The 26,046-nt window shown below is 39.4% G+C and overlaps 1 protein-coding gene across 1 annotated transcript in view; it reads left to right on the forward strand.

Annotated features, from left to right (window-relative positions):
• ADAM22 (ADAM metallopeptidase domain 22) overlaps positions 1 to 26,046 on the forward strand; it is a 142,674-nt gene that overhangs the window by 104,714 nt on the left and 11,914 nt on the right. Inside the window, 14 exon segments of the mRNA XM_040547059.1 lie at positions 970 to 1,050; positions 1,330 to 1,380; positions 1,660 to 1,723; positions 3,419 to 3,524; positions 4,623 to 4,739; positions 5,447 to 5,615; positions 6,621 to 6,729; positions 7,688 to 7,778; positions 8,999 to 9,016; positions 15,030 to 15,130; positions 15,675 to 15,741; positions 18,790 to 18,871; positions 18,873 to 18,901; positions 21,040 to 21,126. Of these exon segments, the coding sequence (XP_040402993.1) occupies positions 970 to 1,050; positions 1,330 to 1,380; positions 1,660 to 1,723; positions 3,419 to 3,524; positions 4,623 to 4,739; positions 5,447 to 5,615; positions 6,621 to 6,729; positions 7,688 to 7,778; positions 8,999 to 9,016; positions 15,030 to 15,130; positions 15,675 to 15,741; positions 18,790 to 18,871; positions 18,873 to 18,901; positions 21,040 to 21,126 (1,172 nt within the window).

The following is a 26,046-nucleotide window of genomic DNA, read 5'->3' on the forward strand; positions in this document are numbered from 1 at the left end:
TCCCCCTGCTGTATGTACCCTGCCTGAAAACAAGAGTGAAAAAGGGCTTGCAAGCAAAACTTGGTGAGTGCACATCCCAGCATCTTGTAGCATCTCTGATGTTGTCTGCATTTTTCCAGACAGGTAGGGAGAAGATAAGCTGAAGGTTGAGAAAGTACCAGGGTCTTGCTCTTCCACTGACATGTACTTGCTCACACCAGCTGCAGAGATAGCAGTTGTCCCAAACAACACCCCAGTGCATGCAGATCCAGCAAAAAGTCACACAGCTGCAGGATGACCTGGGTAGCACGGGCTTAAGAAACCTTCCAGGAAAAGTGAGGGCTCTGGAGTATGCCCATGACCAGAGGCACTAACAGCTGCCCCTAGTGGGATGTCTTCCTGCTTTTACAGGTCTTGAGGCTTTACAGTGGCAGTCTTTAACAAGATTGTGAATGCATACATGCTCATTGGTACATTTTTCATTGTTAAATATCTGGTGACTTAGAAGTTGGTGTCAAGTCACATGGAATTCAATGTATTTATGAATAGTTTCTGTTCTACAACAGGAATGGGACTTTGTAATAATCATAATGATTATTCGAAGAGCTTTATAGTGTTCTTGATCCCTAGATCTTAAATGAACTCACAAAGATCAAGATCACTCTGTTTAAAAAGAAGAGTGAAAGAATCACAAAAAGGTGGAATGGCCTGGTCAGGATAATGCCAAAAGCGACTGCAGTGTTGGTGTGATAGGTCCCAGGGTCCTGGGCCCCAGGACAGCACTCATCCTGCTTGTCCCTGAGCTTGATGCACCAGCAAACAGCCTATGGCTTGAGTGGTGCAACATCCCTACTGGGGAAAGGAAAATCTTCCCAATTCAGTCAGCACCTGAAAATTTTCTATTTTTTATTTTAGTTAAGACACAAAGAAAGTATTGCATTTAAGGCAATGGAGAAACCAAGACAATGATTTTCTGTCCTTTTTTTCCAGTTCGAACCTAAAGGAGTTTTGTGCCGAGAAGCAGTGAATGATTGTGATATTGCAGAGAACTGCACAGGAAACTCCAGTCAGGTGATTTTTATATCTTACATCATAGAGATGAAAAAAAAAACCACAAACCAAACCAACCAACCAACCAAACAAACAAAAACAACAAAAAAACAACCCTGTAGTCTCTCAGTAACTATGAATGTTACTGTTTTCTATAGTAAGGTGTATAAAAAATGTATTAAATCTGGTGTAAGCTCAGAACAAAACATGAAAATGAAATAATTTTCCATATGCCATTTGTTGTACACTTTATTTCCAAGCTTGTCTGAATGATCTATTAGTTATTTTCTCTTTCTATAGTGTTCTCCCAATATTCATAAAATGGATGGATATTCATGTGATAACAAGCAGGTAAATACAATTTCAATTCCTTTTACGTTCTTACTGCTTTTATGGATTACTTTTTATAGAATATGGCCTGAGATCTTTGTAAGTCACTTGAGACAGTGCTATCGATTTTCCAGAATTTGAGGTGCTGGTCAAATTTTGGAGCTAAGCATTTAAATGAACAGAAAGTAGAGTCATGCATTAGCTGCCTCACTAGAAAAGGTGGCAAGTCTATATGTTAAACATCCTTTTTTGAAAAGCAGCTTATTTGAAGTTTATTCTGTATCTTTTCTTTCTTTTTAGGGCATTTGTTTTGGGGGAAGATGTAAAACCAGAGACCGTCAGTGTAAATATATCTGGGGTGAAAGTGAGTAAATATTAATATTTCTAAATTGGTTGCTTGAAAAATTATCTTACCTAAGAAGAATTATGGAAAGAGGCATATTCAGAACTATTAAAACCATCCAGTACTGCATGTTATGAAACATATTGGCTGTGAACCAGAATTATGCTCTATTTTGAACTTTGCCCTTGAGGTTTTTTCTTTTGTTGTTTTGTTTTGTTTTTTGGAGCAATTATTGGAGTCCCCAAACTTTAAATTAAATTCTCTCAATTTATGCTGTTCATTTGTTTGTTTCTTGCATGACTGATTGTAGATGTTTTAGTACTGACTACATCACCTAGTTCACTAGAGAGCAAGTCCATTGCTACCTTTTTTTGGCATAAGCTATTCATTAGCCAGACATGCAGCCTATTTTGGAATGTAAGGAAGATCAAAGAAATTGTACTGGACGCTCAATAAAGATATCTCTCAGTCCAGCACATAGGCTGCATATCCCTGTTCAAAGACAAGGCTTTCTGGAATGATGCTTGTTGGGTGCTGAAAATATTTTTATGGGGCACAATATGTACTTTGCCATCATTCAGCTAAAACTGGAATTTCAAAAGAACTTGCATATGTACGAGAACCACGCTCACCAGTAGGTAAAAGTAAGTGATTCTTTTGATCTGGATGATAAATTAAATCATCTTATCAAGCACATCATATCTGTAGTTATTTTTCTAATTTGTTTGTACTTTCTACTGCTTTATGTTTGATTGACAATGGCTCTAGCTATAGGAGAGCTTTAATCATTTTCCATGACTGGAAAATATGAATTAAGTTGCATTGCAGTACGAAAAGGTGTCATTTATGTCCTTACCTGTGTTGAAAGTACGCAGGAATTTCTGTATGGTCCCATGAAATACCACTATTGGATACCAGATGTGTTACACAGTTATATAAATAGCATGCAGACTACAACAGTTTTGGTGATATGTTTACACAGGACCTTTGGTAGATGAAAAGCATGTTGAATTAATTCATTATGTTGGGAAATCATAGGAATGCAGCCAATGCTTAAGATGAGTTCCTCATGCAAGTCACAGAAAGACGGGAGTTTAAATTTAGTCTGGAGTCTGACTCAAACAGATTGTTGCCTTTTGAAAGCTTATTCATATCAGCAGGATTACTTGAATGGTAACGCATGGAGGTCTCATGTGAGCAATTCACCTGAGTACCTGGCACCTCCTGTACGGATATGAGGTTACGTGGGCTTCATGGTTAATGGGGTGCTTCCAGAGCATGCTTTGGTGCTGATTAGCTTTGATGAAAAGAGAAACATAACTCCCTCTATGCCCCTGCCTTCTGTCTTTTCCTTCTCTTTTCCAGCTCTCTTTAGTGTTGATTAATTACTGGCATTATAAGTCTTATGTTTAACTCCTCATTAACAACCACCTAGGGAGCCTGTACTCATATTTGTTGATTTATTTCAGCAACTTTTGGCCATTTTGGACCAACAAACCTGATCAATCTGAACAAAATCTTAAAACAATCCTGTGGTGCCAGCATAAAACTTCTCATTGAGCTTACTGTGCAGAGTTTCACCACCCACCTGCAGACCATGATACTGCAGTTGACAGATTGGGAAGCTCTGCTCACTTTTGTTGTGCATCCCCATTTCCCAGGACTTGGCTTTTCAAAGTCTTCGTCATCTTAGAAGAGATTTGTTTCTATTTTCAGAAGTGACAGCTGCTGACAGGTACTGCTATGAGAAGCTGAATATTGAAGGGACTGAGAAAGGAAACTGTGGGAGAGACAAGGACTCTTGGATACAGTGCAATAAACAGTAAGTTGATCCATTTAGGAAACAGCTGGTATGGGATTTTTATCCCTGCTCCAGTTCTTTAGATGTCACGAAGAGGTTCAAAAAGCCTCTGTACTGAACAGACTTTTCCTGACCTGAGGTCATCTTCTGCAAACCATACTGCAGGAAAGTCTTGAGGGAGTGGAATGCCAAAATAAGATGATATCAAGCAAGAGAGCACCATCTGAGCTTTGGGAACACTTGGACAAAAAGTGGTCCTTGTACTCTTGGTGGGGCTAGCAGGGCAGAGGGGAGCAGAGGGGTTATTCAGTGTGCCTTAGAGGTAGCCTGTTGTTTCACATCCCAGAACGTTTGCTTTTTCTGCTGTGCCTTTGCATAGCTGAATTTTATTCAGTTTTCATTGTATTGTAACCCGCCACATCTTTTCTTGCAAGTTGCTGCCTAAGCTGGTATTTCACATTCTGTATTTATGCAGCTGATTATTTCTTCCCACTTGTAAACCTTTCTCCAGGCCTCACCAAACCGCATCCTGTTTTTTTCAGTATTTTATTTTGTCAATGCCATATAAATTCTAATCCTGCCTACAGGTGAACTAATGGTCTTTCCCAGCTCTCTGTACAGATTTGATAACCTTAATTTTGTTCCATTACAAACTCATTGACTAAAACACGTCGTAATATGGAAAAGACCTGACCCTTCTATTTTGACAATGCACCAGGCTCTGCACACAAGTTGTAAAGTCCCTTCAGCATCTATCTCTAGTTCCCTTACGTATGTCATATGTTTGTCTAAAAACAGCAGGTACCACTTCTCTGTGGGGCAGTTACTGTATCTTTATAGGATATTAAATCAGTTTGATGTGATTTGTTCTTGACAGTTCCCCATTTGCAGAGCATTTTTGATAATGCTTCATAAAAAAGCTTCTTTTCCCAGTATAAGCTCTGAGGAGAATAATTTTTGTGGGAAACAGGACATTATTTATGGGAGTTACTGTCAGTGAGAGAAAAGCAAAGAATAACAAACATGTTACAAAGCAAGTGAAGAAAAACACGTCTTTTGATCATGCATTTTAATTTAATTCTCTTTTTTGGTGAGCATCTGTTTATTCTCTCAATGCAGGGATGTGCTTTGTGGATACCTTCTGTGCTCGAATATATCTAGTGTGCCCAGACTTGGAGAACTTGATGGTGAAATCACATCGTCTGTCTTGCAGTTTGGAAAAGTCTACAATTGCAGGTAATTGGAAATCCTGAAAATAGAACAATTAATATCCATCTTGCATGGAAAAGCAGCTTTCTCATTCCTAAGTTGAGAACAAATGTTTTGATTAAAAAAAAAAAAAAGTCCTGTTAACAAATAATCATTTTTCCAGCTCAAGCTTTGGTAACCTTCAGGAACTTGACTGTGTATGGGGGAGCACAGCTGTTTTGCAGACCCCTCTGTATAGTAGTCAATTTTGCCTGTAGAGACATAATGCTCTTCTCTGGCCTCTTCATACTACATTCTTTAATGTTTGTAGAGTACTTAATGTACTGAAAATACTTAGACATGTGTTGCATTGCCAAAACTAACTGGCAGCTTAATACATTGCCATATGTTAACTGAATCCCAATTATAGACGTGGTGTGTTCTCATAGCTTCTCACAGCTGTAAGATGAAATAAAGTCCTACACATCTAAATTCGATGTTTTATACAACACAAGCTCTTATACAAGAAAAATGGTCTTTGTTTTCACCATTATATTTGTTTGATGTAGATATACTCCATTGTAGTTTGTTTTACGTTAAGGCTGGTGAGGTGAATAAGCCAGTGCTTACTCTTCCCTGGTCCTGGGCATTATACAAAGCAGACAGAAATGAAGGTAGCAGCCCAGAGACAAGTTTCTCAAGCAGTCCCGTCTGGTAACAGCACAAGTCTCTGGGGTGCTCTTCTTGTCTTGCAGTGGCGGTCATGTGAAGCTCGATGAGGAGACAGACCTGGGCTACGTGGAGAATGGGACGCCGTGTGGGCCGAATATGGTGTGCCTTGAGCATCGCTGCCTCCCCACTGAGTCCTTCAACTTCAGCACCTGCCCAGGCACCACAGACAACCAAATTTGCTCAGGACATGGTGTATGTTCTCATACTCTTTACTCCTTTTATCCATTCTTGATGAGTACCCAGTGCTGTGTAGTTGACTAGCTAGGCCTTGTGGGAAGCCAGCAGCATGACCCTACAAGTCTTAATACTGAAGAAACTTGAAAAGGCAAGGGGGAGGAGACATATAAGTAAACATAATGCCTTGCAGTCCAGGCATCCTAAACAATGAATCGCATGCATTAATTTTATAAAAATCTTACCAACCATTGCTTTTGCCATTGCTTTGGCTAACTTAATGATATTTCCTCGAGCAACGTTCTGGAGCATATAAAGATTTTATTGCCCATTTCTGAGGAACCTGGGGCTCTGTTCTTACAAATGCTATTTTTAATTCCCTCCTTATTGTGTCAACAGCCATAAAGTCATTGGATTTTGTTGTCTGAGGGTTACTTCCCTCCAGAGAAGAAAACAGCGAGCTGGCACCATGCTAGCAGGGCAGCTCTTCTGCTCAGTGCAGAACCTATGGCTTTATTGTGGCCCTGGCAAGTCCCTTTGTGCCTTACAAAGTTTGAAACAGTGTCCAGGTCCCCATGGCTGAGCTGAGGTCAAAGGAGTCCTTCTCTCATAACATCTTTTGTCTTCTACACTGCATGAAAACTCCCTTTATCATCTGAAATTAACCACTTCATCATATTTAAAAAAAAAAAATTGATGTTCAGTCTCCCAAAGCAGTTATAAATGGCTCTATTAATTCTATATTACGCTGAGCGATATATCAATGTACTTAATGTATTCCATCATGTGATACACTTCATAACAGGTTACAATAAATTACATATATTCATATATAATGTATAATGATACATTTAATATATTTATATCTAATGTGTAAATTAAAAATTGCTATATATTAAAAATGTTTTGCAAAATTTTGCAGGTAGTTAAAGTCAGTGCTGTTTCACTGTACCTGTACTGTAGTTTAATTATGGGAATAGATGAATTTTATGATTTTATTCTGAGCTGCACTTTTGGCTACAGGTTTGTAGCAATGAAATAAAATGTGTTTGTGACCGATTCTGGGGAGGAGATGACTGCAGTTCTCGCATCAAGGATGATATGTTTTTTGATAAAGATGCCATCAACAAAGGTATGAAGTTATAATTTTAACCAATAACTGGAAAAACTTGGATTTGAAGAAGGTTCATTAAGCAAAAACTAAATCCCCTGCTCTTTCAGCTAGCATGCAACATGATGTACTGTTAGGAGCCTTATTCTCTTCCTTCCTGGCTCAGCAGATGCACGCAGTGTCTGTGAATGAGGTTTCAGGCATGTGAGCAGTGCCACTCATGAGCATTTGGAACAGCTCTCAGGACTGGCACCAGTGCATCTGGTTGTACCTTGCTTGCATTTGAGTGGCCTTATTAAGTGTTATTGATAAATTAGGATAGGCAAAAATTTACTAGTTCTTGTATCTAGGTGAAGTTACTAACATGTTTAATTTTTATTTGTAGAGTCATTTTTTATTGCATGGCTACTATGTAGAATGTTAACACACAAATTTTAGTCCTTTACATTTTTTTGAGTGAAAGTTTTTATTCCTCTTCAGGCTTGCATAAAAGAGGAAGATGTATTGGGGAAAAATGAAGGTGTAAATTTTTTCTTTAGTCATTATAAATCCCTTTGTGGGGCAGTTTTACCATCTTCCAGAATACCAGTTTTGGTCTTTTGTAGGTTATTCAGCCATGGAAAATATTTAAATAAAAATACAAAGTCCTTTTTATTCCAATATAAACATGTATTTACCAGAGAGGTTATATGATTGTAAACTACAGCAGTTTAATATTGATAACATTATATTGGTATATGTGGCACAACTTTCCCAAGTAGCAAGTGTTCAGTTATGGGAAACAGACACAGAGGTCAAAGTTGGATATAAAAATGGTCTTTTTATGTCCGTGCTATACTTCACAAGTGTATCACTGTTTACAGTTAGTCTACCTAGTGCAAGTTGTCCAAGCAGGTTTTTGAAAGACAGAGCATTTACTGTTTTTTGTATATATTTCTCCTAAAACCCTATATATTTTTCCCCTTTCTTGTGTTTCCAGGTGTTGTTAGCACAAATATAATAATAGGGGCTATTGCTGGCACCATTTTAGTGTTGGCTCTCGTTTTAGGAATAACTGCTTGGGGTTACAAGTAAGTAAATTGTGTTCTTCTTAATGCAGTTAAAATATGTTTATTTCATCTGATAGCAGGTTACATTATGAAAGCAACAATTCAAACATATCCTAAAAAATCAAAATGTGATTATATTTGTACAGTGACCCTTTTATAATATTCAAAAGTATTACAAATGCTAATTTCTCAAACAATTCTTACATGCATATGTGGATTTGCTTTTGGAGGGCTTGATCCAGGTTTGGAATATGTTTAGCTATTTCTTTTATTTCTTTTTGTAGGTGGTTAGATTATGATTTTATTGTATCTGACAAAGGAAATGCAAGAGTACAGTCTGATTCAATCACAAATCTGTCATACTGACAATATAAATTTAGAAAGATTGGCCTTCAGTCAGTAAAGTATTTAACCATAGGTTTCCTTAAGCAGATATTTGTATTCAGTCAGCTTAATTCCAAATTAATTCAAGTACGTTTTTTGGTGAAAGAGAGAGATCTGTAATTTGCAAAAAAGGTTCAAGTTCTTGCCTGGTGTAGAGCTGCAAGTCTTCTGCTCACTGAAGGTCAAAATGGATTATTTTAATCTGATTACTCTTTTCCAGTTTTTCTCCTTTTGTGAATTTCATCTAAAACCAGAAGGTTTTAGTTCTTTAGCATGTATTAAAAAAAAAAAAAAAAAAAAGATTTAAGGTACTTTATCACCTGTGTTTGGGTGAGACTGGCTTTCAAAATCCTTCCGTGGGTACGTGGAGCAGGTTCAGCTGCGGGCAGTGCTCTAGCCAGTACATGGTCCCCCAAGGTATGGCATTGCTCAACTTCTGGCAGTATCTGAAAATCTGGGCTTATATTTTGAGTATAGCTCCAGAAGTTAAGGGCTAGTTTGGGAATCAAATCTAGCCAGAGGGATTAGTTTTTGGAGGTAGAGGGCAAAAGTGAACCTTTCATTAGCAACGTCACAATAAATAGAGTTAAACTCATCATGAACTGCACCTCCAACTGAGCACTGACTTCAGCCATCAACATGTGTTTTCCTCATTTATTCTGCTTTAGTGCTTTATGAATGTTTATTTCAAAATGGTTTTTGTAGAAAAAAAATATTGAGAAAAAATTTAATAAAAAAAGTTAATAGGTATATATTTTTCCTTTTTTTTTTTTTTTTTTTTTTTGGTGTTATTAACCATGTATACCTGCATACTGATAATTTAATTGTATTTCTTTCTCTTCTCTTTTTATGGAAAGAAACTACAGAAGGCAGAGGTATGTGATAAAAGGAACAGAATGTATGTCTGGAAAACTCTGAAAATAGCTTTTCTTCTCTCTCTTGCTCATTTACATGCTATAAAGAAAATATAGTGGTGATGAATTATCATATTTTAAAGAATATCTGCTTGAATATAAAAAATAATATTTATTCTATACACATTGCTTGAAATCCTAATTTCATTGGACTCATTAGAAAAAATAATAATTACTTCTTAGATAGGATATTTTATTTAGGAAAACAGGAGAATATTTCCAGGAAGAGGCTGAAAATTGGCTATTAGAGATGAAAATGTCTTTGGGAGGCTGAGAATTGAATAATTACTATTCACATGATGTTCAGGATCCTTCTGAGACAAATTCATTTTTGAAGCTTCCTTGCAGTTAAAAATACAAAGCAATTAAATTGATGTGTGAATGGAAAGCCCATTCCTTACAGCTGCCCTGCTGAATTATTTGTAGCCAAATTATGGCACCGTCTTCAGCAGAGGCCTGAGCTTTCACACTTTTGAACTGGTGGCCAAAAAACAAACAGTTTTTAGTGATTTGGGTTCACCTCCTGGAAGACCGCCATTATCTGCCTGGCAGATCGACCTTTGGGAAGGAGGTGTCTCCTTCTTCTCCCAGTCCCCTGCAGATAAGACAACTTCTCAAATTCTCCTGTTTTCTGCCTGCATTACCAGCCCCGATCCAAGCTGCCGCTTTGTGTGTTGCTGCTACCTGTTGCGCTTGTTCTCCATTTCCTCTGCCCATGTAGTGCTTTCTCTGCCAGGCTCAAAATACTTGCGAAAAGCAGAAAAGCTCTGCCAAGTGCTAGTTAATTTATGTTGTGCACAGCAAGGTCAGATAGGTGACGGGAACAGTAACTAGAAGAAGGCAAAGCTCTTGAAGTCAAGCACTATGGAGTGGTTGGTGGGTATGAAATGTCACCTGGCACAGGGAAGGCAGAATATGGGGGTTTGGTGGTGCTCAATGGTGGATGTTGGCTCTACATAAACAGGCAAACATGGCCATTGAGTCACTATCCTGGACACAGTGCTGGCAGAGGACAGAGTAGTCAGAACCTCAAAATACAGAGAGACCACCCCATGCACAATAGTGTTGGAGTATGAGAGAATCTAATGTTTTTCAAATTCCCTTATCTCCATAAATTAATATATGTGAGGATGTGGTCAGTCTGCAGCTGCATCAGTGAGCATGGACAGAGCAGAAACCAGCATCAGCTGAGACATTTGAATATGATGGAGGGCTGGACATCTTTAGTAACTAAGTCTCCCTCATGCAGAAGATGAAATTCTATAGACTGACTTCTAAATAGAATAATTTTGGATATGTACAAGGAGTATCCCGTAAGCAAAAAAAACAAATATCCACCACAGTGTCCTTTTTTTTTTTTTTTTTTTTTTTTTAATTGCTTGTGATTAGTCCTTAAATAAAGATGGAAACAAGCCATGGAGATATTTTTAAGCATTACATAAGGAATGATATTTGGTAATACCAAGTGACTGAAACATGTAAACTGAAAATCATAAAAAGAGTAAATGAGCAAAGATTCTGTCAACTGGTATAATGTGGCTTAGAGGGCACGACTGTATGGGAGAAGTAATTTCTAACTGAGCAGCAAGAGTCCAGTTTGCTAGAGGAGCCCCGAGGAGCAGAGCTGCATGAATTGAGTTGATTCTGAAAATACCAATGTAGTGGCTGACAAATGGGGACTGAGACTTGAGAACTGAGGAAATAGTGTGGAGGTACTGTGCTATACTTATGATTTATACGTCATGTAATTGCACATTTAAAATCCTTGAGGAGCATTAGAAATTCAAACACAGAATGGAGACAGCCCAGTTCTGCTCTGTAGTTGGGCATAATCTGAACGTGAATCAATCTTCTGATAAATATGCATGTTAATATGGGGAAAACTGAAGCCAAAAGGCCTTGGACAGTGCAGGGCTGAATGGATAATTAAACAGCTGGCATTATGGTATAGCCAACTTTCAAATGAGCTATTTGTATTAGGGAGAGTTTTTGGCTTGGTGGAACTGTAACTGGGATATTTGTGCTGCAGATTTTCTGCTGGCGATGAATTTACCACCTGAACAAAAATGGCATAACTTGATTAGGACTTCCTAGTGCATAGATAGTTTTATGCACCAAAACCATGCTACTAGTACTAGAAAAGGATGAACTATTCTCAGATACGTTTGGCATTATTTTTATGTGTCTTGGCAGACAGAGTCTAGTGTGGTGACAAGGATTAACAGCTGAGAAGCTCTGACACTGGTACTAGTTCCCTGTACAAGAGAACAGTTAATAAATAAACTGGAGGTGTTTCTCCTCCTGAAGTTTAAACAACTCAACAGGTTGTTCAATTTGAGTTCAGTAACAATCACAAAAATTGAACAGAAGGCACAGAAGCAGTAATCATCCAGAGGGAAAAAAGCATTTGCTTTTCCTCAACTCCTTTTTGATGCAGGCATGCACTCAGCACAGACTGCGGTGCTAATACTGCAGCCGGGAATGCTTTCACAACCCGCATGGTGAGCCATTTGAAATGGCTGAACTTAGTTATCAAATCAGTCAAGAACCACCAACTATTCACTTTAAAAACTGTGATCAGAGTTTATCAGTGAAATCATCCTTGTTTTCCCCTACCAAACCCACATAACCCTCTTTCCTGAGCTATCAAAAATAGATGGGAGTTTTCTTTTGGGTGGTTGAATTACTTACTAATAGGTTTATTGTGTGCTCAACCGGTTTCCTCAAGGATCATCATCCTCGCCTCTTTCTTTAAGACTAAAATTTGTTTATGTTTGTGTGTGCGCTCTTGCCTGTCATGTTTTCTGACTCTACGCTGTTTGTTATACTTCAGACAAATACCCCAGGGAGATTATGTAAAAAAGCCTGGAGAGGCCGACTCTTTTTATAGCGACATGCCTCCTGGAGTCAGCACAAACTCTGCATCTAGTTCTAAGAAGAGGTCTGCTTTTCTGTCGCATTTTCAGATTTCTACCTGTTCCATCACCCATTATTCCATTAGTCAGAACATTTCATTGTTTTGCAGCAGGTTTGATCCTTTCTTCTTTCTTTGTGGAATGTTACAATTAGCATCCTTTGTTCTTTGATTACTGATTTTTCTTGCATGCCCTGAGCTAATAATTTATACAACCAGGCCAGAATAAGCACGTTTGCCATTGTAAGCCAAAATTGGAGTAATCCAGTTTTCATCATTTTCCTGCTTGAGAATTGCTTTCAAGTAGACTGTAACGATAACTGCTTGCTCAAAAAAACAAAACAAAGCAAAACAAAAACTATCATAGTCATGTAATCAAAGATGAGGAACACTGTCTTGCTTCAATAATAATTATAAACTGTTTAATATAAATATTTTTATATCTTTGTCGGTGTCATTAATTCAGTGAGTTGACCTAGACTTCTGGATAATATTCTTTCTGTCTCACAGTAAAGATGATGGTGCTTGCATTTGATTCCACTTTTACTTGTTAGACTAGTGTCCTAAATGTCACTGAGTGCTATCTTAGAAAATAATTCTGCAAAGACTTTCTGTAGTTTTGTGCTTCCTGTTATGAGTAGCCAAGGAGGGCATTCGATTTTGCCCTTGTTCAGAATTCACTTATTCTGCTGTTTCTCCAGTTACTTAAAAAAAAAAAAAAATCAACATTTTAAAATGGAAAAATAATTGAAAAACTTTGAAAGGAGTTTGCAATCGTCAAGGTCTTTAGGTCATGATCATCAAAGTCCTGCTGCAATCAGAGATCCTTTAATTACAAAAATCTTCAGCTAGCATTTCAAAACAATTTACAAGAAGCTGTAAATGTTCAGTGGGTGGGGTTAGACACTCATGAAGTATTTTATTACAAAGCTGCAATTCTCAGTTCTTGTCTCATGGAGCAGTCTGTAGCTGTGCAGTTGACAAAACTATTCTCTTTATAGTTGCTATTTTGAATAAAGTAAAGAGAACTATATTGAAGGGATACATTTGTAGTGCATTTGGGTATACCAGCTTGATCTTATATGCAACTTCATTAAATCTGGTCTAATAAAAAGGTTATTAAGAAAAACTGTAGTACTATATAATTAATTATCAACTTCCAATTTTTAAATTCAGCTTTTTAGATTCGTGCGTGGATAAGTTATTTTGTTTTGGGGAGGAAACATTAATCTTAAATGACATAGTGTTTGTGTTGGAGAAACTTTTCTCATTTGGATAAAATTTTGAAAAAGTCTTGGAGAAGCAAGTTTTCATAGGTTGGTGTGCTGTAAGAGCAAGCCAGTTCATAGGTTCATATTTCAGTTAAGAAAAAATGTTTGTTTTTAAATGAATGTCATTTAATGTGTTTCTTCTTTTTCTTTTTTTCTGTACCTGTGTTTCTTTTCATATTTCATTTCTTTCATGTGTCTCTGTTTATTGCTTGTTCCAAAAAGCAAATGATTTCTAAGGTCTGTCTGTACTAGAGAGTTTTGTTGTTGCCCCACCACCAGTTCAGCTATGTTGTGCCACTGTCAAGTCTGGACAAGTAAGTCTGACAAATGCTCCATTAACATTGTGGTGGAACTGTCATTGTCCTCCCGTTTTGATGCCCAGGGCACTGTTTCCTACCTTTCAAGCTAGTTTTGATTTGCTCTGGGTGCAGATATCAATGGCAGCTCTTGGCAGACATTCAAGTGACTGGGCCATTAGCCACCTGGGCTTCTCCTTGCTGGAAAATGCTACGAAGTGTTAGTATTCACAGAGGGTGTTCCAAGATTAAAACATAACTTCATGATAAATTTTGTTATTGTGAAATTGCAAACACCAAAGACAGTAGTCTATTATTAGTTTTTACTTATTACTTAAGTTTTATTCAAACTTATTTGAGGTATGAAAGGTCTGAGAACTGACAGATTGACAGATTTTGTAATCATTTTCTCCTATATTGCAAGACACTCCTGAACATAAAAATAGGCTATAACGAGGAGAAAATGATTACAAAATCTGTCAATCTGTCAGTTCTCAGACCTTTCATACCTCAAATAAGTTTGAATAAAACTCTGGGCTTACTTCAGTGTGGCTGTGATTAGCCTGGTCTTCTGGAAACTGAAGAGCATCTGACAGATGCCTGCCCTGCAAGCAGAGCAGATTTTGAAAACCACAGGAGTATTCAGACTGTTACAAAATACAGAAACACATCCTTTAAGCAAAACATCTTTCTAATAAATAAGCTATCTATTCTGACCAGTTTTCAACTTCCTCTTGTTTTGGAAATAATTGTGGATTTTGTGACAAATGGCTGAGCAGCAGCTATAGTTCAACAGGAGGGAGCCTGCTGCAAAATCCCACTCTCTCCTCTCCTTGTTGGACATTGCCACACACATCTCTGGCTTTTGGAGGGAATAAAAGAGGAAGGAAAAACTTTAGTTTGCACCAAGCACCTAGATATAAAGGCATTAAAAGTATAAGCTGCAATGACTAGCTGACAGAATACAATAAAAATTTGAAATTAGCAAAAATGAGACAGTTACCCCTCCACTGGAGCTCCCAGCTGTGGCTGGGAGGCTGCTCATCACAGAATCCTGAGACCGGTGGCAGTGGGGAGAGGGAAGCAGTCCTGGCTTTACTGCAGCAGCACGAGGATGGGGTGGGCAGCCTGCAGGAAGGATGCAGTAAAAAATCATAAGCACAGCTAGAGGAGCATCTTCCAACTAAGAACCAGGGCAGGGCTGGAAATACCTAAGGAAATCTGGTATGTGCTCATGTTTGTGCTTTCAGCAGCAGACACATGAGAAAATGGTGCTGAAGCCTGGCTCTTGAACGTGGACACACCAAACTGCTGCAGGGACGGCTGGCAGAGCATAATTAGCCAAAAAAAGTGGATGCTTTGCTAGTGCAGACAGACCTTAGGCCGTGTCAAGGCACTGACTTGGGGAATGTGACTGTCTCTGAACAGTTGAGCTAGCATTTATGTTAGACAATAGCCATAACAATAACCGCATCTGAGCCCTCCTGTTCCAGGTCAAATGGATTATCTCATTCCTGGAGTGAAAGGATCCCAGACACAAAACATATTTCAGACATTTGTGAAAATGGGAGGCCTAGGAGTAATTCTTGGCAAGGTAAGTGCGAACCTTTGTGCTGGTCACAGTGGAAACCAACCTGTGTCACTGCTGCTCTCTGAAAGTTTAGGTAATGAGTCCTTACCATTGTGCCTGTTGTTAACCTGGAGCTAGGATTTAACAGTGGCCTGCACAAGAACCTTTTTTGTTTCACAATGCTTTACACATAGAAGTTAGATCTAATTTCTCCCATTCTTCCAGTGTGAGCCAACATGAAAAAGAGGAAGTCCATTCACTCTTGCCAACTTTTGTGATTTTACCATGCAGTATTTAGTGTTTTTCTTGAAGCAGTGATTTTCTCAAGTGAATGCTGAAACTAAATAGTTTTTTGCTCTGCACAGTTGCTGCAAAAGGTAGTGAAAGATCACCTAAGTGCCAAGTTTACCTGGTCTGAGGTAAATCAAAAGGGACTGACCTATGGCTTTTAAATGGTCATAGCCAGTGGCTTTTGCTGGGGATGAAAGGAGAATGTACAGTTTGGAGTGGAACGCTGGTGAGTTTCATGATGTTTTACCATCTGTCTTTATCCTGTGATTTCTTTCAGGTAATATAGGAGGAAACAGAAAGAAAGTCAGAGGCAAAAGATTTAGGCCACGGTCTAATTCAACTGAGTAAGTCTGAATTTACAACAGCAAAGCCAAAAAGTAGAGTTTTCATACTTGTGTTTTGTAGATCGAGATTAAGAGTACTGAAAAGTAGACAGCTGCATTTTTTGCCCTCTGGCCCATTCTGACTGCTGACTGATAATCTGGTAATAGTTTGGCTAATGTATTTCAACCTCTTTTTATGTATTCTTTAAAAAATTAACTATCGATTTTCTTTTTTATGTAGGCTTCCTCAGTCATTCCCATAGCAATTCCCAATGATGGTGGCAGCCTGCACCATCACTACAGGCTTTTGTCTACAGTAAACTGCCATTGCTGAGTGTATCCTGGTTCAATATTGAGTTTCTGATAACCTGTTTCCTCCCCTTGCCTTCACCTTGGGTTGGGTCATTGCAGAGTTAGCACTGTGTATCTCTGTGTGCCTGCCTGCAGGTTTTAGAAGAGGTGTCTGTCTGCTCTCAGAGTACCCTGAAGTTTACAGCTGTAAGCCAGCAAAGCCTGAAACAGCCAGTCTTGAGTAAGCCCTGAAATAAATGGGTAATGACAGTCCTTACCAAGTGACTGATCCCCAGACCTCTACAGCACAGCTTAGAGTTGCTGTCTATATTGATGTGGTGGTTACATTCACTGAAGAGACCACGTGTGCAGTGCTCCCCGTTGGGAAAGAGCATTTCCTATGTGCTTATTCCTGCTCGTTCAGGCTCCTTTCATGAAGGAATAGGGAATGGCTGGATTTAAAACCTCTGGGCTTGTCAAACACTGGCTTGCTCTTACAGCACTTACACCACATAGGAGTGACGTCTTGTTGACCGTGATGGCAAGGATGGTGACCTTTCCCTAAACCATTAGTAATAACTTTGCACCTGTATGGGCAGGTGGGCTTGATACCAAGCCTGCTGGAAACTAATCATGCTAACTCCTCTCTGAGTCCTGCTTTCTCCAGTTTGGGGATTTAAGTTTGTTCTGAAACTTTTCTTCCACCTGCAGTGAACTGTCTTGAGGCAAGTAGGCTTAGAAAGGTACATGGAGAAGACCCTCTTCTTCCAATTACATAAATAATAGTTTGATCTACATAGTAATTTTAACATTGTGCAGCCAAAATGCTAATATGGAACCAGAAATATTATCCCCAGATCCCTCGGGGGAGTTTATTCTTCAAGTACCCCTGTGCTCTTGGTCTTAGTGCTGATAAACTCTTAATGGAACGTTATTTGCTGGTTTTCTTTCTCCTTGCATGTGACAATTTGATAAAAGTAAAAGTAGTCTGGCCAAACTATTAAAGAGTACAAATGAGATTGCAAGTTCTTTAGAAACTCGTCCTGTGCTTTTCTTCATTTCCAGTTGTGTTTCTCAAATAAGATTTATAAAAACAATCTAGTTAAATTAATTTTATTGTTATTCTATCCTTCAGCACAGGCGCAAATTGGGGCTGGATTTGGTCTGTAAAAAATGAAAACAGATCAGCTTTTTTTTTAATCTCAGAGTGAACATAATTGTTGGGAAGAGTATTGTTTGCAATAAAAGAAAAAAAAAGGCAAAAAAAACCCCAACAACCCTAATGGACACATTTTTTTTTTTAATCTATGCTGCTCAGCTGTAATACATTTACTCCAAGATGTTTAGAGTTGTAAATCAGTGGGTAAACAGGGAGCGTGAGAGTTAGAAAATTTTTTCCCTGTAAAATTTTTCTCTTTCAAAGGTGCCCCTGAATTTCCACCTAATTCTCTGCCCTTCTCCTGATTGGGAATATCTTGGGTTGCATGGGACTGCATGGCTTGTCTGAGTCTCCTTGGCAAGCCGGTCAGCCTGTGGAGAGAGAGCTGTCACTGCATGAACCACATACTGTGAGATTCAGTGGGAACGGAGAGAACGGCCCAGGGCACACAGCGGGTCTGCTCAGAGAGATAACATGCTCTGGGAGAAGAGAAAGACAGAGAATGGTCTAACCATGGCCAACTTTTTTAGCCAAACAAGAAGCACTGCCTTTGAGGATGCCTTAGAATAAATGGAGGCTTTTCCCAGACAAATTTACCTTCTTACTTTCTCTGGAAAACACAGAATAATCTTAAAATCTGTTCTGAAATGGAAAGCCAACCAACCTATGTGACCCCCATAAATCCAATGAAGAATATTTGTTGAGACAGAAAAAGAGGGTAGCACTGTTGGTTTCTTGTGGATAACAGAGACAGATAGATTGCCTGCTAAAAGACTGTGTTCAGTTGTGCCATACCTTGTGCAGAATTCAATTGTTTTTTTTTTTTTTTTTTTTTTTTTTTTTTTTTTTTTTTTACCAGCAGTTGCACAGTAATACGCTTGCCTATAAAAGTATCTGGTATATTCATTGGTCTGCAGTAACTGCACGTTATGCACAAGTATTTTTTTTTATGTTTTTTTGCGTACAGGCAAGGACCAGATGGAGAATCTTGCCATTAGTCATTTAAATGAAATTTCTTAAGCACTGAACAAGATTTGAGCTGTGCAGCCCTTGTGAGCAGCACTGACAGGAGGGTTGCATTGGGCAGTTCCTGAAAAATGTCCTGGAAAAATGTCCTGGAAATGTACATGGTTGCACATGCCTCTGTGCAACCCCTCCTACTTAGCAGATTCATGATACGAGGCTTCTGCTGAGAGTATCACTCTGCAGGGACTGCTAAAACTCTTTTGGGATATTTTAAATTGTTTCTAGATGTTTCAAAACAAAATTCTTCTTTATTAAAGGCAGATGGTTCAGTTCACACAGAAGGAATGCCAACAGACCCAGCATTTCTGCAGCTTTTTCACAAACAGGGTTGATGAAATGCCCTGATAAAACAAGTTTTCTATTAAAATCAATTAGAGCTATCCAGGAAGACAATGAGGGTTTTCTGAATAAGCTGAAGTTTAATTGGGAGCTTGTGTTAAAACAGGTCCCAGGGAGCATGTGTTTTGCCAAACAGCAGTTCTGATAGTTGTTAATTTGTACTGCTTTTCCTATAAGCATTTATCTTCCTCGTTGTTGTAACTGATACGAACATCTTTGGCTTAGACTTTCTATTATATATTGTGTTTTTGCAGCAGGGTAACCCATGCATCTGAGCCTGGGCTTTCTCTCGGCCACCAAACCCCAGCCCAAGGCATAAGCCCAGAGGGCTCTGACCCCCCCCCAAACAGGGAGCCAGGATCACAGGTCAGTCTCACCTGCCCCTGCGTTCTGGGCTGCCGTTTGATCCCGTGACAAGCCCCTTCCCCTCAGTATCCCATAGTTTTCACTGTGGCGAAACACCGTGACTGCTTGGAGGTGCTCCTGCTGACGCAGCGCTAGCTAGCCTTCCTCCTCGCCAGCCTGAGGAGGACCAGGACCCTTGAGCCCAGGTCTTTCGCACGGTTGCATGTCGCGCTGCAAGCCAAATCGAGCCGTCGGTTGAGCTGGAGGCTTCTATGTAGGGACACCTTGGTTCTAAAGGGGAATTTCTCACTCAAAGAAAATGCGGATTCTGGCCATCGTTAATGATTACGTATGCGGCCATGGAGATCAGCATGAGAGCTTTCTGATGGTATCACTTATGGTCTGCAGTGACCCGAGTTCGGCCTTTCTGTACCAGAGGGCCCGGGGCGGTGAGCGGTGCTCTGTAGTGCAGCCAGACCCAGGAAGGCCGGCCACACGGCTGTGCCACAGCTGCATGCTCAGATACCTCCCGACACGTTGTTTTCTCATACAGGAAGCCAGACCAGGAGTGTTTCATGGTTACCAAAACACACTTCCAAGTGAAAAAAAAGCAAGTCAAAAGTACTGCAGCCATGTCCGAAAACATGTAGTTGCACCTACAATTAATGCTAAAGCCTAAAGTTAATTAGTTCCTGGCAATGCTGGCATCAGCCCGTGGCTTCACTTGCGGCTCCTCTGTTGCTGTGCTACCACTTTTGGCGTTTTCTTTCTCTAAGAGCCTGAGCTGGAAAGCATAAAGCACTCCTGATCCCTGATAAGTAAGCGAGCTGAGGAAGCTACTGAGAAGCGAGCACTTGTGGCTGAGGGCGAGTACTTTCCCAAAGCTGTGGCTGTGCTTGCGCGGGGCGGGGAGAAGTTCCAGAACAAAAAAGGAGGCCTAAGCTGTCAAAAAAGTGCTGCTGCTTTTGTCTTCGACATGCTCTGAAAGATGGTCAGGGTTAACTGACATGGACTGGCCCCACTTTACTCACCTGAGCAGTCCCTTGCCAGGCCTGTTCCCCAGTGCCAGGTCATTGGAGTCCCTTTCATAAATGAGGGTGGTAAGAACTGGTCCAGAAATACTGAAAATATCTTAAAAAAGGAGTATTATTTCCATTTCCCCTTGGTTACAAGCTATTTCCTATTTCAACATGTGTTAGTCTCTGTTATATAAAGGTGGTGGTTACAAATAATTGTTAAACTTGCTATTCTTATACTACAAAAACAGATTTAAATCAGACCAGAGAGGTTGCTGCTTCTATGTTGCCCTTTTTTCCTTCATGTGATGGAGGGGGAGGAATTACCTAACCTTGGTACTGGGGGCTAAGGGATACCAGTTAGCAAAACATTTTCTCCTTCTCTGGTAACATTACTGTCAACTAATTAAACACCATTTTTATGTCCCAGTTTTCATGTAACTAATACAAGTGTGTAGCACAGACTTTTTTTTTTTTTTTTCTAAAAAGTGTGGTTTTGGTGTCAAGATTGCTTCTGTAAAATGTGAGATATCCCCACAGCCCACCTCCTTGAAAGCTTCTTGTGATCCTGCCACGTGAAATGATCATTATAAAATTAGGGGTTTATTTGCACATAAGTGTTAAAATTGCCACTGCAGTGGCAAGCAATTCAAGCCTTTTAACACACTGAGGCCTAAATTCATTCCTGTAGAAGGGGCCCAGCCCAGGTTTCTGTGCTCACTTAGCCATTGTCTTGCGATTTACTCTAGATGGGTGCAAACCTGTCTCTGCAACAAGCAGACTGCAGGACGGAGCCAAAAAGCCCCCCCTTCAGCCTTATTTTGAGATCATGAGAGGAGTTCAAACCATGAGCTTAATGCTGGCCCTCTGCATAGGAGTGAATTTTACCCTTAAGGTATTAAATGAATGATGTATCCCAAATAATTTCCATATAAACCAAACATGCAAGTCTTGTTGTAGTTCAGATTTTCTCATGCAGTTGTACACGTTGCCTAGTCCTCACCCAACATCCATACTGATTTATTTGCCATATTCACTTGCATTTTGGGGATGAAGACATCCTTGCTAAGCTTGTGCTGTGTGTTCTCAGATTTTCTATTCTTGTTCTTCTGCTTTCTCTGTTCCTTCCATTGCTTTCCGCAGGTATTTAAACCCATGGTTCAAAAGAGAATATAATGTAGCTAAGTGGGTAGAAGATGTGAATAAAAACACTGAAGGACCATACTTTAGGTATTTTGTAAATTAATTCTATATCTTTTTTAAAAGCTGTTCCAGCATATACAAATATGTTGGGACTCCTACCTTGTATAAATCAATACAAGTTACTGTAGGTGCAAAGGGCCCCTCTTCTTTTGCTGCATTTTGATGTCTGGTTTTGGCTTCATGTGCAATTTACAGTTTTTTTTACTGAATGTTTTAATGAAGCCATTGAAAAGGGTGTGTGTAGTGCATGCGTTCCCACCATCATCTATAGCTTGTAGTAGCTTTCTCATCATTTTATGCCAAGTAGTGTTTATGGGCATGAGACGTATTTATCACTAATAAAGTAGTATTAACTTAAACAAAATGTAATTTACTGAAGCAAGTGGTTTCATAACACATTTACTCTACACACTGTCTTATATAGTGCATACTAAAATTTAAACAAAAAAAAGAAAAAAAATAGTAGTGGTATTTTACCCTAAGCATACAATGAAATGATTAACATATTGTAAATTACTTTATTAACATATCATAATTGGATAATTAAATGTATGAGAATATACTCCATGCTGTATTTATCAAACCACTGATGAATCTGTTACAAGTGAGTGTAGGGTTCTACCAAAAAAATCCCTTGTTTTTGAAAGGGAAAAGTGTGTACTTGTTACATTCCAGGTTAAAGAGAAGAGGCATGCATGAGGCTGGCCTCCCTGTTGCACATAATTATGAGTCTGAGAATGTTTTGGTAGATTCCCAAAAGACACAATCTTGTCGCTGAGAGAGTTTATATCAGCTGAAACAAACAGACAATCAGCTAGCATAGGGGAGAATGGAAGACAATTTGTGACAAATAATGTGAAACAAAATAAACCAATGAAGCTGTAAACTGACATATTAAATAGGAAGCTGAAACAAGATTATAGATACACAAACAAAAAGAATACAAAGTCGAATCTTTAGCCAAAACAGTGAAGGCTGGTAAGAATGAATAAACAGAAATTTAACAATAATTTTGACACAGTAGCAGACCTAATAATAGTGCAAAAGGGCAGAAATGTTCACTAAATATGTCCGGTGTGTATTTGGGGGAAAAAATGTGTTGAAGTTATATCACAAGATGCTAATGAAACACTTATTCTGGTAGTAACACTGGAAGATATTGAATAGCAGCTTGGGAGTTTAGTCATTTTTAGAACTAAAAATCTGCAAAAGTCTTGTAAGGGCTTAAAATAGGTACTTTTTTTTTTTTTTTTTTTTAAAAATATCATTTATGTTTGTTTTCAAGAGTTCTTTAATTGCAGAGAATCATTCCAAAGATCTAACAGGTCAAAAGAGGTAAATTTAAGCCTGCCAGTCCTGAGCAAGTAGTAATAATCCCTGACACAGGAATCCCAGGTTTAAGGGGGGATTTTGTGATTGTGCCCATCAGAATCTGCCAGGTATTGTTGTTGGTAGGGGGCTGTAGTTTAACCACTGGTGTTGGGGCAGCATGTTCAAGAACCAGGGAGGTTTAAGTACATAGCCCAGAGAAACCTTAGAAAAGCCTTCAGGACTTCAAGCTATTCAGAAGTTTAATGGAGAAGTTAAGTGCTTACCTGATCATAAAATCCATGTATCTGCACATGGAGCAAAAAATTTAGGGGCAGACCAAGACGGAGAGCAACCAAAATTAACTGGAAGGGGAAATTCAGCAAACTCACACTAGGAAGGAGGTGTGTTTTATTAGCAAGGGAAACGGAACCTTTTCCTAAAAATGTCCTCTGGACCTCTGTTGTTCAGGCAAGGCAATCTGCCTCCCGCTGTGACCTAACCTCACAGCTGGCTCTCAGGGTGCTTGTAGCCGAAGCCCTCTAGCTGCAATAAGCAAAGGTGTTGATGAACAATGAAGATAGCACTGTTTTAAAATATGTTACTTTAATTGGTTTAGTTAAACAGGTTCAGATTCCTCAATGCATACTCTTAATGTGGTTTTAATCTTTTAGCATCAGTATATCTTGATTTAGTGACTGGATTAAATTGATGGGAGCACACCCTGCTCCTGAGGGTTTTCACTGTTGCAGTGAATGAGTCACATTTCTAATTGCATTTGAGATAAACCAAACATTTTTTGTATGTAGATGAGGATTAAGCTGACCCATGTGAGTTTTTAGGGCTTGGTATCAGCAGAGATGAAACCTAAATGAACATTTTTACTCTACAGAAGATTACTAATGACTGCCCGCAGCAGTAGCTTTAGAAACAGGAGAGAAATCAGGATAAATTTAGAAGCCTGTGTGTCCTAATTAACTGAGGTAACCTTAGGGAACTATTCTGCAGGCATATTATGGAAGGCAAAGGATCAAATCTTCTCCTGGGATGAGTTGCTGTGGGCTTATGAGAGGTTACACTGCATGTTTCTCTCCAGAAATCAGGCACAATTTTGGTTAATCTGTCAGTGGAGGAAAAATAGTGTTCCTAAAAGCTGTGTGTCTGTACATCACACGGCTGGGTTTTGAGCTTTGGAGCAATTCACAAAGAAAACCAAATAAAGTCAGTTCAGAAATAAGTTCAGAAAGTCAGGCTGAAGTCAGACCGTCCAGCTGATACTTCATTTTAGGAATCACAGCCCAAGGCATTAACACCAGCTAAGTACATTAACACCAGCTAAGTAGCTGAGTAGGTTTTTTTTGTTGTTGTTGCAAATATTTGATTTTTTTTTTTTTCATTTAAAGATGGATGAAAGTAATATTGCTGTTTTGTTTGTTTCCCTATAATTTTAGGAATCATGTCTTGATGACTAATGCTGTTGCAGGTAGAGTTGAAGTAGAGTCAGGAAAAAATAAAAGGTCTTCCTGCAATTCCTGGGAAATCTGCAGATTTTCAGAAAATAGAGATATTAGGTATCACAGAGGCTTACTCCATGAGCTTAAAAAAAAATGTCTAAATTTGCCACCCTGACACCTGGTGTCCTAGTTATTAAATTTAAATAGTTTATATATTTTTTTTTCAGGTCTAGTGGGAATCTCCATATAATTACTTTTTATTATTAATAATAATAGCAGTAGCTCTCATACCAGAAAGCTCCCAGCTGTGGGATTCCTTTCTATAGAAAAATAGGAGCTGTAAAGAAAAATCTCATTTTCCTGCCCAAAGGCTAGGCTAGATTTTAATTTTACATGCTAGGTCATAGCTGCATAACCCCAGCAGTGAACCCAGGTGGGAAATTTCAGCATTGCAGCAAGGGGCAAGTGCTGTGTTAGCATCACCTTCATCCCCTGAGATCAGTGAGGGCTGTCTGCACAAACAGCAAAGACATATTTTGCCTTCATTTACTTTGCGAAGGTTAAATAGCTTTGCCCTAAATGTATATTTCTTGTGGAGGTTCAGGGGGAGAGGGTAGGTTGCTGAGGCACATCAGCTATTGCTCAGGTAAATTCACTGTTTTACCGTTGTGATACTACTGTATATTTTTGTTATTGTCAATTACAGTGGTTACTGCACAGCTTGACCTTAGGAAATATGGTTAAGGATTACTAGAAATTCTCTCTGCATCTTAAAGGACTGAGGAACCATGCTAGTGTCAGAAAATAAACCATCAGAATACCCAAACGCAGCATTTCTATAGATAATTATAGACAAAGGAGACTGGAAGGTGCCCTCTGAAGCACAGAGCTGCTTATATTTGAATTAATGCAAATATTTACAGTAACTTAAAATCTTTGGGAGTGTTTAAGATAAATTTATGAAGAAAACATTAATTTATTTGGAGACCGAGGATGCATCCCCAGAGGGAAAATGTCCATCCCAAATCAGAAAGGCACGGGCAAGGGGCATGGAGGGCAGGAAACAACAGGCATTTCCCCCATATTTTTTTTTCCTGTGCTTTGGCGTTCTTGTTTCCTTCTTCCTCATGTTTGTCTCCACTCCTTCTCAGCTGATGACTAGGCCTGGGCTGGCTCTGCTTCCCTGCCGTGTCCATTGCCTTCTGCTCTGAGCATGCAGCAGAGGCCAGAGCCAGGACCGACCATTATCTCCCAGCTCTTTCTGAGGGAACTTCAGGCTGCATTTAAGTGAAAAACAAACAAAATAACCCCCTTTCTGTTTCTCTATTCCTTTCTCTCAATAATATTTTCAACTTTTTAAACTGGCCTCCGCTGATCTTCTAGTCGCTGCAGTGAGCTGCAGTTACTGGAAAGCTCTGTCAGTGTGAAGCCCTCAGCAGCAATGGCAGCAGGCAGTTCAGAGTCATCGTGGCCACAGGGCACCCTGGCTCCTTGGTGAGGATGACTTTGTCTCCCTACAGGATTGCGTAGCTATAGCAGAACCTCCCTGCTCTGCCATTGGGAGAGACCCTTTTCTTAGGAAGCTCTGCCCCTTCAGGAGGGACTTTTCCTGATTACCACCAAAGCAAAATATTGGCCTTGTTGGCAGCCACTGAAAAAAAAATGACATCAGTAGGGTCAGGATTTCATTTCAAGAATTAGGCAAAATAGTTCATTAAAGTGTGTGAGTGCTCACTTCTGGAGCATTCATTGCTGGGCAGTGCTTGGAGTGAGGGGCTCCAGCCCCAGCCTTCGCCTCTGCTGGAGCTCCCCCAGAGCCAAACCTCCCCTTCCTCTGCTTCTCCTCCTGAGGAAACCTGTGCATGTGGCTGTTTCCCAGAAGGAACTGCATTAAAATGCTAAAATGCTTAGCCACATCAGTGTTTTAGAAGACTGCAGCTTCCTAACAGGGGCTCATTTATGCCGATAACATCCTTCACAGAGATCAACCATGTAAGCAGATGTCAGGTCAGGCTGACGTATCCACACTTGAAGTGCTTTCACTGAGTTGACTTTTAAGTGAATTTCATTAAGTTATTTCAGTCCACAAAACAGGGTGAAACAAAGTTCTTGAACATTGCAGATCTGTCACGGCCACCTGCTATGAGCTTGGCTGAAGTGACACTTGAAGAGGTCACAAGACATC

Source organism: Cygnus olor, chromosome 2 (genome assembly GCF_009769625.2).
Source record: "Cygnus olor isolate bCygOlo1 chromosome 2, bCygOlo1.pri.v2, whole genome shotgun sequence".
Lineage (NCBI taxonomy): Eukaryota > Metazoa > Chordata > Aves > Anseriformes > Anatidae > Cygnus > Cygnus olor.